This window comes from Puma concolor, chromosome A1, assembly GCF_028749965.1.
Source record: "Puma concolor isolate L17-30 chromosome A1, mPumCon1.1.hap2, whole genome shotgun sequence".
In the NCBI taxonomy this organism is placed as follows: domain Eukaryota; kingdom Metazoa; phylum Chordata; class Mammalia; order Carnivora; family Felidae; genus Puma; species Puma concolor.
In genome coordinates this window covers 223235618-223249490 of record NC_141667.1, presented here as the reverse complement: position 1 = coordinate 223249490, position 13873 = coordinate 223235618, and the positions used below count along the sequence as shown (strand labels likewise).

The following is a 13873-nucleotide window of genomic DNA, read 5'->3' as shown; positions in this document are numbered from 1 at the left end:
TTCAAATTAGGGTTTTAATATTTTTGGGTAAATACCCAGTAAAATTACTGGATCATATGATAATTCTATTTTTAATTTTTTGAGGATAGTTTCCACAGTGCCTGCACCAATTTGCGTTCCCACCAATAATGTACGAAGGCTCTTCCTTCTCCAATTCCTCAACAGCACTTGTTATTTCTTGTGTTCTTGATTCTAGCCATTTTGATATGTGTGAAGCTATAGGTCATTGTGGTTCTAATTCATATTTCCTTGATGACTAGTGATGTTGAACATCTTTTCATGTGTCTGTTGGCCATGTGTAGGTCTTTTTTGGAAAAATGTCTGTTCAGGTCCTCTGCCCATTTTTTAGTCTGATATTTTATTTTTTGGTGTTGAGTTGTAGTTGAGTTATTTTTGCTTCCTTTCCCCTATGTACCTCTGTATCTTAAAGTCCTCATATGAGTGAAGTCATAGGGTATTTGTCTTTCTCCGACTAATTTCGCTTAGCATAATACCCTCTAGTTCCATTCACTTAGTTGCAAATGGCAAGATTTCATTCTTTTTGAATGCCGAGTAATACTCCATTGTACATATATACCACATCTTCTTTATCCATTCATCCATCGATGGACATTTGGGCTCTTTCCATACTTTGGCTGTGCATATGCATTGGCTGTACATTGGGGTGCATATGCCCCTTCGAAACAGCATACCTGTATCCCTTGGATAAATACCTAGTAGTGCAATTGCTGGGTCGTAGGGTAGTTCTATTTTTATCTCGAGATTTTTCTTGCTCTTGAGGTGACTTGTATTGCCACAATCTTCCCTCTTAGAACAGCTTTTGCTGCATCTGTAAGATTTTGGACTGTTGTGTTTTCATTTTCATTTGTCTCCATTTTTTGATTTCCTCTTTCATTTCTTGGTTGACCCATTTATTGATAGTAGCATATCATTTAGCCTCCATGTATTTGTGTTAAGTGTTTTCTTGTGATTGCTTTCTAGTTTCATACCATTGTGGTCATAAAAGATGTATGATAAGGTTCCAGTCTTTTTGAATTTATTGAGCTTTGTTTTATAGCCTAACATGTGATCTATTCTGGAGAATGTTCCATGTACACTCGAAAATAATGTGTATTCTGCTGTTTGGGGATGGAATGTCCTGTTACATATTAGGTCCATCTGGTCCTATTTCCTTGTTGATTTTCTGCCTGGATGATCTATCCATTGATGTAAATGGGCTGTAAAATCCCCTACTATTTTTGTGTTACTGTCAGTTTCTTTCTTTAGATCTGTTAGTAGCTGCTTTTTGTATTTAGATGCTTCCATGTTGGGTGCATATTTACAGTTATATCCTCTTGTTGGATTGTTCCTTTATCATTTAATGTCCTTGTCTCTAGTTACCATCTTTGTTTTAAAATTTATTTTGTCTAAGAATTGTGACCCCAGATTTCTTTCTTCTATTTGCATGGTAAGTGTTTTTCCATCTATTTACTTTCTTTTTTTAAAATTTATATCCAAGTTAGCATATAGTGCGATAATGATTTCAGGAGTAGATTTCCATCTATTTACTTTCAGTCTGCATGTGTCTTAGGTCTGAAGTGAGTCTCTTGTAGGCAGCATATAGATGGGTCTTGCTTTCTTAACCATTCAATCGCCCCATGTCTTTTGATTGGAGCATTTAGTCCATTTAAAGTAATTATCATTAGGTATATACTTATTGCCATTGTGTTACTTGTTTTATGGTTGTGTTTTTGTAGTTTTTCCCTGTTCTTATCTTCTCTTGCTCTCTTCCCTTGTGGTTTTATGGTTTTCTTTAGTGTTATGCTTGGATCTGTTTCTATTTTTTGCATTTCTATTGCAAGTTTTTGATTTATGAGTACCATTAAGCTCATATATACACATGTTATACACAGAGCAGTCTATATTAAGTTTATGGTTGCTTAAGTTTGAACACATTCTAAAAGCAATAAATTTTTACTTTGTACCAACCATGTTTTATGCACATGATGTCATACTTTATATCCTTTTATTTCACAAATCCCTTGACTGATTTTTGTAGACATAATTGATTTTAGTGTGTTTATGCTTTAACCTCTATACTGGTTTTATGATTAATCTACTGCTTTTATTATATGTTTGCATTTACCTGTGAATTTTTTTTCCTGTCATAATTTTCTTACTTCTGATTATGGTCTTTTCTTTCCACTCAAAGAATTCCTTTTAACACGTCTTGTAAGGCTGGTTTAGTGGTAATGAACTCCTTTAACTTTTGTTTGGGAAATTTTTTATCTCTCCTTATGAATGGTGGACTTGCTGAGTAGAGTATTCTCGATTGCAGGTTTTTTCCTTTCAGGTTGACATCAGCCTTAGCACCATTTTTCTAGATTTGTCTCCTCCAGTATGGGAAACAAAAGGAACGATAAGCTATTGGGACTTCTCTAAAGTGAGCTTTTTCACAGTCAAGGAAACCACCAACAAATTGAAAAGGCAACCTCCTGAGTGGGAGGAAATATTTTCAAATGGTATATCTTATAAGGAGTTAATATCCAAATATAAAGAACTTATAAAACTCAACACCAAAAAATAAATCCAATTTAAAGGTGGGCAGAGGACCTGAATAGACATTTTCCAAAGAGGACATACGCATGAAAAGATACCCAACGTCACTAACCATGACAGAAATGTAAATCAAAACCACAATGAGATATCACTTAACACCTGTCAGGATGGCTACAATAAAAAAGACAAGAAATAACAAGTGTTGGCAACGATGTGGTGAATGAGGAACACTTGTGCACCACTAGCTGGAACGTAAATTGGTTCAGCCACTGCAGAAAACCGTATTGACGTTCCTCAAGAAATGAAAAATGCAAATACCATATGATCCGGTAATTGCACTACCAGGAATCTATCCAAAGAAAACAAAAACAGTAATTTGAAAAGATATCTGCACCTCTATGTTTATTGCAGCATTGTTTATAATAGCCAAGATATGGAAGCTACTCAAGTGTCCACTGATAGATGAATGAATAAAGAAGTGGTATATAAATACAATAGAGTATTACCCATAAAAAGAAGGAGATTTTGCCATTTGTGAGAACATGGATGGACTTAGAGGGTATTATGCTCAATGAAATAAGTCAGACAAAAAAGGACAAATACCATATGGTTTTACTTATACGTGGAATCTAAAAAGTAAAACAAATGCACAAACAAAAAAAGCAGAACCAGACCTGTAAAAATAGAGAACTGATGGTTGCTAAAGGGGAAGCAAGTCGCGAGGTGAAGGAGAGTGGGAGAGAAAGGCTTCCAGCTATGTAATGAATAGATCATGGGGATAAAAGGTACAGCATTAGGAAATACAGCGAGTGATACTGTATGTGTATGATGTTGGACAGTTGCTACACTTGTGAACATAACATACAGACTTGTCAAATCACTAGGTCATATGTCTAAAACTAACATTTTGTGTCAAATATACCTCAATAAAAAAAGTTTGTTTTAAAAAAAGATTTTATTTTTGGGGCGCCTGGGTGGCTTGGTCCGTCGGGTGACTGACTTTACTCGGGTCATGATCTCACTGATTGTGAGTTCGAGCCCCATGTCAGGCTCTGTGCTGATAGCTCAGAGCCTGGAGCCTGCTTCGGATTCTGTGTCTTCCTCTCTCTCTGCCCCTCTCTCTCCTTCAAAAATAAACATTAAAAAATTTTAATATTTTATTTTTAAGTAATCTCCATACCCAATGTGGGGCTTGAATTTACAACCCCAAGATCAAACGTCACATGCTCTACTGACTGAACCAACCAGGAGCCCCAAGAAAAAGTTTATAAAAATAAGGAGAGACAACATGTAGAAGTCCAAGAATTGTTACTATAAAAGAATGGCAACAACAACAAAAATGAAAGCCAATGTTGCTGGAGCTAATTTATGGAGGGACAGAGTGGAAGGGATAAAATCAGAGAAGTGGATGGTGAGGGATAGAGATGGTGTAGTGAGACATGCCAGAGACATCCTAGTTCAAGACAACAGAGATTTACCAAGCTCCACCTATGTGTCATGGCCTGGGGGATTCAAAGATGAATGGATAATGGTCTCTGTCCTTATGCAGTTTGCAATATAGGCTATGTCCCCCGACTTAGACTATAGTGTTATAAATACACCTTAATAATAAGCAAATGGCCACCCATAGTTTGAGTTCTCCTAGAAGCAGACCCTGAGCCAACCATTAAGGTGCTAGTGATTTACAAAGGAAGTGTTCCTAGGAGGAACTCATAAGATCCAAGGAAGGGTGGGATTTCAAGCAACAGATTCAGCTTGATCCATGGGGAATTCTTTAGTGTAAATTGTACTGCTGAATTTGTCACACTTTGAAGCAACAGAGTTAGGTTTTTGTACACCTGCTAAATGGCTATGGGCTGCCCAACAGGGTGGTGTCACTCTCAGGCATTTTGGGTTCCATATAGGTGAATTGGCTCCAGTGGTAATTCTCTGAAGATTATAGCAAAGGGAGTGGAAGCTGGGGGGTGGGAGCACAGAGATGTTAGAGGGGATCCAAGGGGATGCTGATGGGGCACCAAGAGTCTCCACCCCCAAGGGCTAACAGAACTTCTTAGCCTAGAAGATAGGGCTTGAAGGACAGGTGGAGGATAATAAGTGAAATAAAACAGAAAAACAACAAAAGGCTGGTGTCATTAGCTGTGGCCTAATTATTTACATGGGTGCAGAAAGAATGTTAACTTACCATGTGGGCCTTCTTAAGTCAGCTCTGCAAGCCTGGGCCCACGTTGTACTAAACAACTGCTGAGGTTGCAACTTTGGAAGTCTACATGAGGAATCTCAAACTGGACGTTTATAATCCATTTCATGTTAGCCCAAGACTAGCAAACCAAACCCATGAAATTCTCTACCACTTTTCCCCTGCAGAGCTCCTACATTTGGGTCAGGTCCTTTGTTCTCCACATCTGTGCCTTACAGTTTTAACTACACAATGTTTCCACAGATCTTATCTAAAATTTAAAATATGAACAGAGAAATCACAGTCTTAGGATATCATATCAGACTGAGAAACATGAAATTGTAGAACTTATTTAAAACCTTTATAATTTTTAAAAATATTTACTTAGAGGGGCGCCTGGGTGGTGCAGTCGGTTAAGCGTCCGACTTCAGCCAGGTCACGATCTCGCGGTCCGTGAGTTCGAGCCCCGCGTCGGGCTCTGGGCTGATGGCTCAGAGCCTGGAGCCTGTTTCCGATTCTGTGTCTCCCTCTCTCTCTGCCCCTCCCCCGTTCATGCTCTGTCTCTCTCTGTCCCAAAAATAAATAAAAACGTTGAAAAAAAATTAAAAAAAAAAATATTTACTTAGAGGGAGCGCACATGGGGGAGGGACAGAGAGAGAGGAAGAGACAGAATCCCGGGCAGGCTCTGAGTTGTCTGTGCAGAGCCCGAGGTGGGGCTCGAACTCACAAACCATGAGATCATGACCTGAGCCAAAATCAAGAGTCAGACACTTAACCGACTGAGCCACCCAGGAGCCCCTAAAACATTTTTAAGCTTAGAATTTTGAGAAACTATTCCCACTCTCACTATTCATATTAGAAAAATATATTAAAACTCCACTGGACTGAATGCCTATTTGCCTGTTTAATACGGAGGTTTGTATAGATACTATTGGTCTCATTAACAAAGAGGAAACTGAAGCAGAATATACACGCAGATACAATCCTGGGTCTCATGCCACTGAGTTCGTTTTGTCATTGGGTTTATATTTCTCAGTGGAAGAAACTGCTCCTATGGCCGACTGTGTTGCTTCTCCGGCTGTAGAATAAAGCAGTTTACTCTTTCTCCAGGACCCCACGGAATGTGGAAAGGGAATGGAGCAAAGCGCTGCTGTCCCCCACCTTCTAACACCTGTTGCATAAGCCTGGTTCTACCCTGGGGAGGTCTCACAGCCGTGGAGTTCTGAGGTCAGCCATTAGGATCCGCCGGTAACCCCGTCCCTCCTAATTCACACACAGCCCCTGAAACAGTCCTGATGGACTCTGCAGGGGACTTTGCAGTCTGCAAAACCTTTTCACAAACAGTTGCTCATTTATATACATAGGCAGCCTTCTGCTAGAACAGGCTGTGTTTCAAGGGTCCGCCTGCACAATGCTTGTTTGGAAACCTAGACTCAAATTTCCCACAGAAACAAATGCTACTGGGTTGACACTTGTTTTCGCAAGCCAGAAACCTATGCGATCTGTTTGGGGTGATCCGTTAAAATTCCTCACCACCACCTCTATGTGTGTGGTGCGGAGGAAGGGACACATAAATAATTGGAAAAGAGCATTTTGTACTTTAATGAATTTTTTGTAATTTTTTGACTCTGCAGTTTTAAAAATGTATTTTAAAGGATTCTTTTATTTCTGAATAATTGGATGAAATGTTAAAAAAAAAAAAAGTCTAGCTCTTATTTTGTGTGACTCCCCAGAAGGCTAAAAATACTAGGCTGTCTGGATGGTTACCAATGCCCTGACATTGTACCAACCATGAGAGACCCAGCACCTCCACATGGTCCACAATCTGACTTTGGGGAGCCAGAGCATTGCCCCCTGCTGCACCAATGGCAGCGAGAATGAGGCCCCATCCCCGTCCCCACCGAGGGGGCCCTGCTCTGCCCCCTCCCCTGTGAGCAGTGCAGGAAGTGAGGTGGGTCATGTAGAAAGAGAGCCATGAGGACAATTCCTCCCTGCTCCTCTTCTCCCTCTCTCAAGCCCCAGAGATGGACAGTCTGACCAATTCTCCTTCCTCCCTGGGGTGATGGTGGATCCCAGTCTCTCCTGACATTCTTGAAGAAGGCGAAGAGTTTTTTTAAAAATTTATAAGGATTTTTACTTCCAGTAATAACTGATAAGACACCCCCATAGCACCCAGGGTTCTCCCAACTGTTTCTGTGTTCAGGTAGATTCAGGTAGACCTGGGTGCTGCTCCCTAGGAACCTTTCTTGACGGCCAGGGCCCAGGCTCTGTGTGCCAGCTTTTTATCTACATGTATTCATTCCTCTCCTTCTTAAGGGCAAGGAAACACTAGCATGGGACCTGGCCCAAAGCAGGCACTCGGTAGTTATTCATAAAAAAGAATTTGTGGCAACAAAATTCATTTGTTGTTTGGGCATTTCAGATGTCTTTGGGTATTTAAGACATAGGAAGACATCTTGAGTTGCTGGGGGGAGAGGGCTATGGATGGAGGAAGGAGGGGAGAGGGAGAAACCACTGTGATGAGACGAGGGTTTCTGAAAGGAACATGTGAGAAAATGATACAAGGGCGCCTCTGCCAAGATGCACCCTGAGCTAAAGGTGGGTATGAGGACCAAGTGGTCTCCAGGGCTCATGGGCCCTTCCTGTCTTCTCCATCAGAGATCCTATTCTGAAAAGTCTGCCCCCAGCTGAGGCCAAAGCAGCAATGAGAACAGGAGAAAAGGGAAGGGGAGGGGGCCCCCTAGTTGGTGGTGGCAAAGGAAAAGAGAGGACATGAAAGGGCTCTTGGGCTCTTCCTGGGGGAGGGGTGCCTATGTAAGGATGCATGAGAGGACAGCCATGAGTTAGGATTTTCGGTACAGATAGCTAGGAGCAACCCTCCTGCACTTGAAAACGAAGAACATCGCCCCCTCCCGCCCAATTCTCCAATTGTATGTAAAGCACTTACCGTGAATTGAATAAATAACGATTTTTTTAATCTTGAGTGTTTTTCTGGCAGGGAGATTCAAGTTGTAGATATTTTTCACATCCGCAAAATATCCAACATATCTACTCTGCAAAACAACAGAAGCCTCAATTTAAGTGGAGATGAAAAACTCGGCATTCCTGATTTTTCTTTTCTTTTTTTTTTTTTTTAACACAGAACTTAAGGCCAATCATTCACTAAGGAAACATTTGTTGGGTGTCATTATAGAACTAAGCATTTTCATGGTCGCTGCCTTACGACTCAATATCTACCCTAAAAAAAAAAAAATACTGAACTCAGTGCTGTGGGGAAGTAACAAGAAAGGAGCCAGGTGTTGCTTTTAGGCTGCTCATATCTGAGAGGGCATCTAACCAGAACCAACCGAGAGCTATGACATGACACCAAGATGTACCTGATGCAACTATGAAAAAGGTCAATCTGAGGGTGGAGCCTTCGCGGTGACTGAGTTAAAGGAAGCTCTGTGGTTTGGTGAGGAGTAGCCTCCCAGTCATGAAAGAACTCGAGAAGACCTCCACAGGCCATTAACAGACACATACGCTCTTATCCCTGTGGCCAGCTTGAGTTTACTCACTTTCCATTTCCCCAATTCTATTTTTGTAAGGAAGCCTTGGATTCTCTTTGCCGAGTCCTTCTGTGGCAAGCTGCTCACGGGGCCTCTCCTTGACTCCTTTTTTAAGATTTATTTTATTTTTTAGTTTTTAAGTAATCTCTATACCCAACACAGGGCTCGAACTCACAACCCTGAGGTCAAGAGTTGCAGGCTCCACTGACCGAGCCAGCCAGGCTCCCCTCTCCCCGACTCCTCCTTCACTCAAGAAGCGAAAGAGTTCTGACATGGAATCAAACGAACTTCAAAGTTCACAGATTCTTTCCCACCCAATGGGAAGGGTTCATAAGATTAGCTGCCACACTTTCCATTGGAAAGTGCCAGTCAAGAGAAACGCTCGAGCAAGTTCATAGCCTAGGGATGGATGAAGTGTAGTCCACAGAACGGGCCACATGCACAGCCAAAATGTGATGGTATCTGAAATTTGCCACCCCCCAGGGAGGGAACGCTGTCTTGGGGCCCTGAGGACACAGCGCTCAAACCTGAGGCCGAGTGCTGTTATGCCAGCGAATCAGAAGACAGTCCGTGGCAGCCTCTGGTGCGCGGGTTCGGGAGTGAGAGGGACCGCACGGCACAGAAGCGGTGGGGAAGGGAAAATGTACAGGGAGAGTCCTTGAAGGAGTCGCGTCTAACATCCCCTTGCTCCTGCCACCAGATTCTCTACTCTCCGCGGAAGGCTTGTCACGCAGCAGGGCCCTCAGGCTGCTTTTGCCCCCCCATCCTTCCTTCTCCTGGAGCTTAAAACAACAGGAGTTAATACAACGAACAGTGTGTTTACTAAGCGTTCCCTACAAACAGCACTTTGGGATGCAAAAGGTGCTAAGATGGGTAAGGCATGGGCCTTGCCTGCCCAAGAGGTAGGGAAGTCAAACAGCTAGAGAACAATGTGAAATAACTTCGTCCCCGGCCGAACACAAAAGTAAGAGCCTACTTTGGCTCTTATAATTGGCTTTGGAGTCTGACAGAGCTGGATTTGAGCTCTTGATTCAAAAAGTTAGTTTCCTTGAACCTCCATTTCCCAATCTGTAAAATGGGCACCATTTTACGTTCAGAGTTTTTGAGACTATTACAGGAGGTAATGAACATGCATGCTTTTTACAACAAAGTCTAGAATGTCGTAAGCTCTATAGGATAAATATCCTGGCTTCTGCAATGAACACATGTTAAGCTATAAAAGAGACAGGTGGGAAACCTATAACCTACAAGAGACTGAAGAGATATAGCAACCAAATGCAATGTGTGACCCTTGTTTGGATCCTGACTGAAGCAAACTACATTTTAGAAACATTTTGAGATGATTATGAAAATTTAAACACGCACTAGCCACTTGTTGTTATCAAGGCATTATTAAGGTCTAACATTTTTAGATTTGATAAATGGCTTTAAGGTGCTTTTTCCCCTCAAGAATCTATGTTGGATGTCATATTAAAATACTCGTGGGATAGTATGATCTGATGGCTGGGATTTCCTTCACAGTGATCCAGATTCAGAGAAAAAGTGGAGAAGGGGAGTGTGTGTGAGGAGATTGGGGAGGGAATGAATGATGGGTGATAAAATGATTGTTGAAGTGCTGTGAGGGCTATAAGGGACTTATTATAAGACTGTCTTGACTTTTTAAAAATTAATTAATTTACTTTATAAGAGAGTGAGTGTGAGTGAGCACAGGGAGGGGCAGAGACAGAGGGAGAGAATCCCAAGCAGGGTCCATGGTGACCGCATGGAGCCTGACACGGGGTTCGAACCCCGGGCACCCCTGTTTTGATGTTTTATGTTTGAAATTGTCCATCATAAAACAATTTTAAAAGGACAAAATAGGGTAACTGCATATATTTCACATGGGTTTTCTGAGTATTAAATGAGATAATATATGTCAAAGTGCAATCGTGTCTGGTATATAATACATTTCTGAAAGATATTCATTTCCCCTCTTCTTTCACTTTCAAAATACAGCAGCCTCTCCTCTGTCTCTTTCTCTCTCATACACACACAGACGTGATGTTCTGCAAGAGTTGAATTGCCCCAGTAGGGGTTTGTGAAAGACTTGAGTTCCTCTTTAAAGGAAAATCAATTTGGGTCATCTCCCTTTTCTTTTTGAGAAGCCTGGCTAGAGGTTTATCAATTTTGTTTTTTTTCAAAAAACCAACTCTTGGTTTCATTGATCTGCTCTACAGTTTTTTTTAGATTCTATATTGTTTATTTCTGCTCTGATCTTCATTATTTCTCTTCTTCTGCTGGGTTTAGGCTGTCTTTGCTGTTCTGCTTCTATTTCCTTTAGGTGTGCTGTTAGATTTTGTATTTGGGATTTTTCTTGTTTCTTGAGATAGACCTGGATTGCAATGTATTTTCCTCTCAGGACTGCCTTCGCTTCATCCCAAAGCGTTTGGATTGTTGTATTTTCATTTTCATTTGTTTCCATATATTTTTAAGTTTCTTCTATAATTGCCTGGTTGACCCATTCATTCTTTAGTAGGGTGTTCTTTAACCTCCATGCTTTTGGAGGTTTTCCAAACTTTTTCCTGTGGTTGATTTCAAGCTTCATAGCATTGTGGTCTGAAAGTGTGCATGGTATGATCTCAATTATTTTATACTTATGAAGGGCTGTTTTGTGAGCCAGTATGTGATCTATCTTGGAGAATGTTCCATGTGCACTCAGAAGAAAGTATATTGTGGAGTATTAAAGTATGTAAAGTAAGTGGAGTATTAAAGTCCCCTGCAATTACCACATTCTTATCAATAAGGTTGCTTAGATAAAATCATATATGAAAATGGAATTATCACAACCAATCCCTCAGAAATACAAGTGATTATCAGAGAATACTATGAAAAACTATATGCCAACAAACTGGACAACCTGGAAGAAATGGACAAATTCCTAAGCACCCACACACTTCCAAAACTCAAACCAGAAGAAATAGAAAACTTGAACAGACCCATAACCAGCAAAGAAATGGAATCAGTTATCAAATATCTCCCAACAAATAAGAGTCCGGGACCAGATGGCTTCCCAGGGGAATTCTACCACACATTTAAAGCAGAGATAATATGTATCCTTCTCAAGCTGTTCCAAAAAACAAAAACGGAAGGAAAACTTCCAGACTCATTCTATGAAGGCAGCATTACTTTGATTCCTAAACCAGACAGAGACCCAGCAAAAAAGAGAACTACAGGCCAATATCCCTGATGAATATGAATACAAAAATTCTCAATAAGATTCTAGCAAATCAAATTTAATAGCATATAAAAAGAATTATTCACCATGATCAAGTGGGATTCATTCCTGGGCTGCAGGGCTGGTTCAACATTCACAAATCAATCAGTGTGATACATCAAATTAATAAAAGAAGAGATAAGAACCATATGATCCTGTCAATCAATGCAGAAAAAAAGCATTTGACAAAATTCAGCATCCTTTCTTAATAAAAACCCTCCAGAAAGTCGGAATAGAAGGAACATACTTAAACATCATAAAAGCCATTTATGAAAAGCCCACAGCTAATATCATCCTCAATGGGGAAAAACTGAGAGCTTTCCCCCTGAGGTCAGGAACATGACAGGGATGTCCACTCTCACCGCTGTTGTTTAACATAGTGTTGGAAGTTCTAGCATCAGCAATCAGACAACAAAAGGAAATCACAGGTATCAAAATTGGCAAAGATGAAGTCAAGCTTTCACTTTTTGCAGATAACATGATATTATACATGGAAAACCCGATAGACTCCACCAAAAGTCTGCTAGAACTGATACATGAATTTAGCAAAGTGGCAGGATACAAAATCAATGTACAGAAATCAGTTGCAATCTTATACACTAATAATGAAGCAACACAAAGACAAATAAAGAAACTGATCCCATTCACAATGGCACCAAGAAGTATAAAATACCTAGGAATAAACCTAACCAAAGATGTAAAAGATCTGTATGCTGAAAGCTATAGAAAGCTTATGAAGGAAATTAAAGAAGATATAAAGAAATGGAAAAACATTCCATGCTCATGGATTGGAAGAATAAATATTGTTAAAAAGTCAATACTACACAAAGCAATCTATTCATTCATCGCAATCCCAATCAAAATTGCACCAGCATTCTTCTCGAAGCTAGAACAAACAATCCTAAAATTTGTATGGAACCACAAAAGACCCCGAATAGCCAAAGTAATTTTGAAGAAGATAACCAAAGTGGGAGGCATCATAATCCCAGACTTTAGCCTCTACTACAAAGCTGTAATCATCAAGACAGCATGGTACTGGCACAAAAACAGACACATAAACCAATGGAATAGAATAGAAACCCCAGAACTAGACCCACAAAAGTATGGCCAACTAATCCTTGACAAAGCAGGAAAGAATATCCAATGGAAAAAAGACAGTCTCTTTGACAAATGGTGCTGGGAGAACTGGAGAGCAACATGCAGAAGAATGAAACTAGACCACTTTCTCACACCATTCACAAAAACAAACTCAAAATGGATAAAGGACCTGAATGTGAGACAGGAAACCATCAAAACCCTAGAGGAGAAAGCAGGAAAAAACCTCACGGACCTCAGCCACAGCAATTTCTTACTTCACATCCCCAAAGGCAAGGGAATTAAAAGCAAAAATGAACTATTGGGACCTCATGAAGATAAAAAGCTTCTGCACAGCTAAGGAAACAATCAACAAAACTAAAAGGCAACCAACGGAATGGGAAAAGATATTTGCAAATGATATATCAAAGGGCTAGTATCCAAAATCTATAAAGAGCTCACCAAACTCCACACCCAGAAAACAAATAATCCAGTGAAGAAATGGGCAGAAAACATGAATAGACACTTCTCTAAAGAAGACATCCAGATGGCCAACAGGCACATGAAAAGATGCTCAACGTTGCTCCTCATCAGGGAAATACAGATCAAAACCACACTCAGATATCACCTCACACCAGTAAGAGTGGCCAAAATGAACAAATCAGGAGACTATAGATGCTGCAGAGGATGTGGAGAAATGGGAACCCTCTTGCACTGTTGGTGGGAGTGCAAACTGGTACAGCCACTCTGGAAAACAGTGTGGAGGTTCCTCAGAAAATTAAAAATAGACCTACCCTATGACCCAGCAATAGCACTGCTAGGAATTTACCCAAGGGATACAGGAGTGCTGATGCATAGGGGCACTTGCACCCCAATGTTTATAGCAGCCCTTTCAACAATAGCCAAATTATGGAAAGAGCCTAAATGTCCATCAACTGACGAATGGATAAAGAAATTGTGGTTTATATACACAATGGAATACTACGTGGCAATAAGAAAGAAGGAAATCTGGCCTTTTGTAGCAACGTGGATGGAACTGGAGAGTGTTATGCTAAGTGAAATAAGTCAGGCAGAGAAAGACAGATACCATATGTTTTCACTCTTATGTGGAGCCTGAGAAACTTAACAGAAGACCATGGGGGAGGGGAAGGAGAAAAAAAAAAAAAGGTTAGAAAGGGAGAGAGCCAAACCATAAGAGACTCTTAAAAACTGAGAACAAACTGAGTGTTGGATGGGGGGTGGGAGGGCGGGGAGGGTGGGGGGTGGGAGGGCAGGGAGGGTGGG

General features: G+C 40.7%; 1 protein-coding gene across 5 annotated transcripts in view; it reads right to left on the bottom strand.

The window, feature by feature from the left end:
* The window catches only part of LOC112860835 (phosphatidylinositol 3,4,5-trisphosphate 3-phosphatase TPTE2-like), a 199435-nt gene that overhangs the window by 11680 nt on the left and 173882 nt on the right, over positions 1 to 13873 (bottom strand). For all 5 annotated transcript variants that reach the window (XM_086712927.1, XM_086712941.1, XM_086712949.1 and 2 more), the window contains one exon: positions 7662 to 7767. In XM_086712927.1, coding sequence (XP_086569053.1) covers positions 7662 to 7767 — 106 coding nt within the window. The remainder of the gene's footprint in view (positions 1 to 7661; positions 7768 to 13873) is intronic.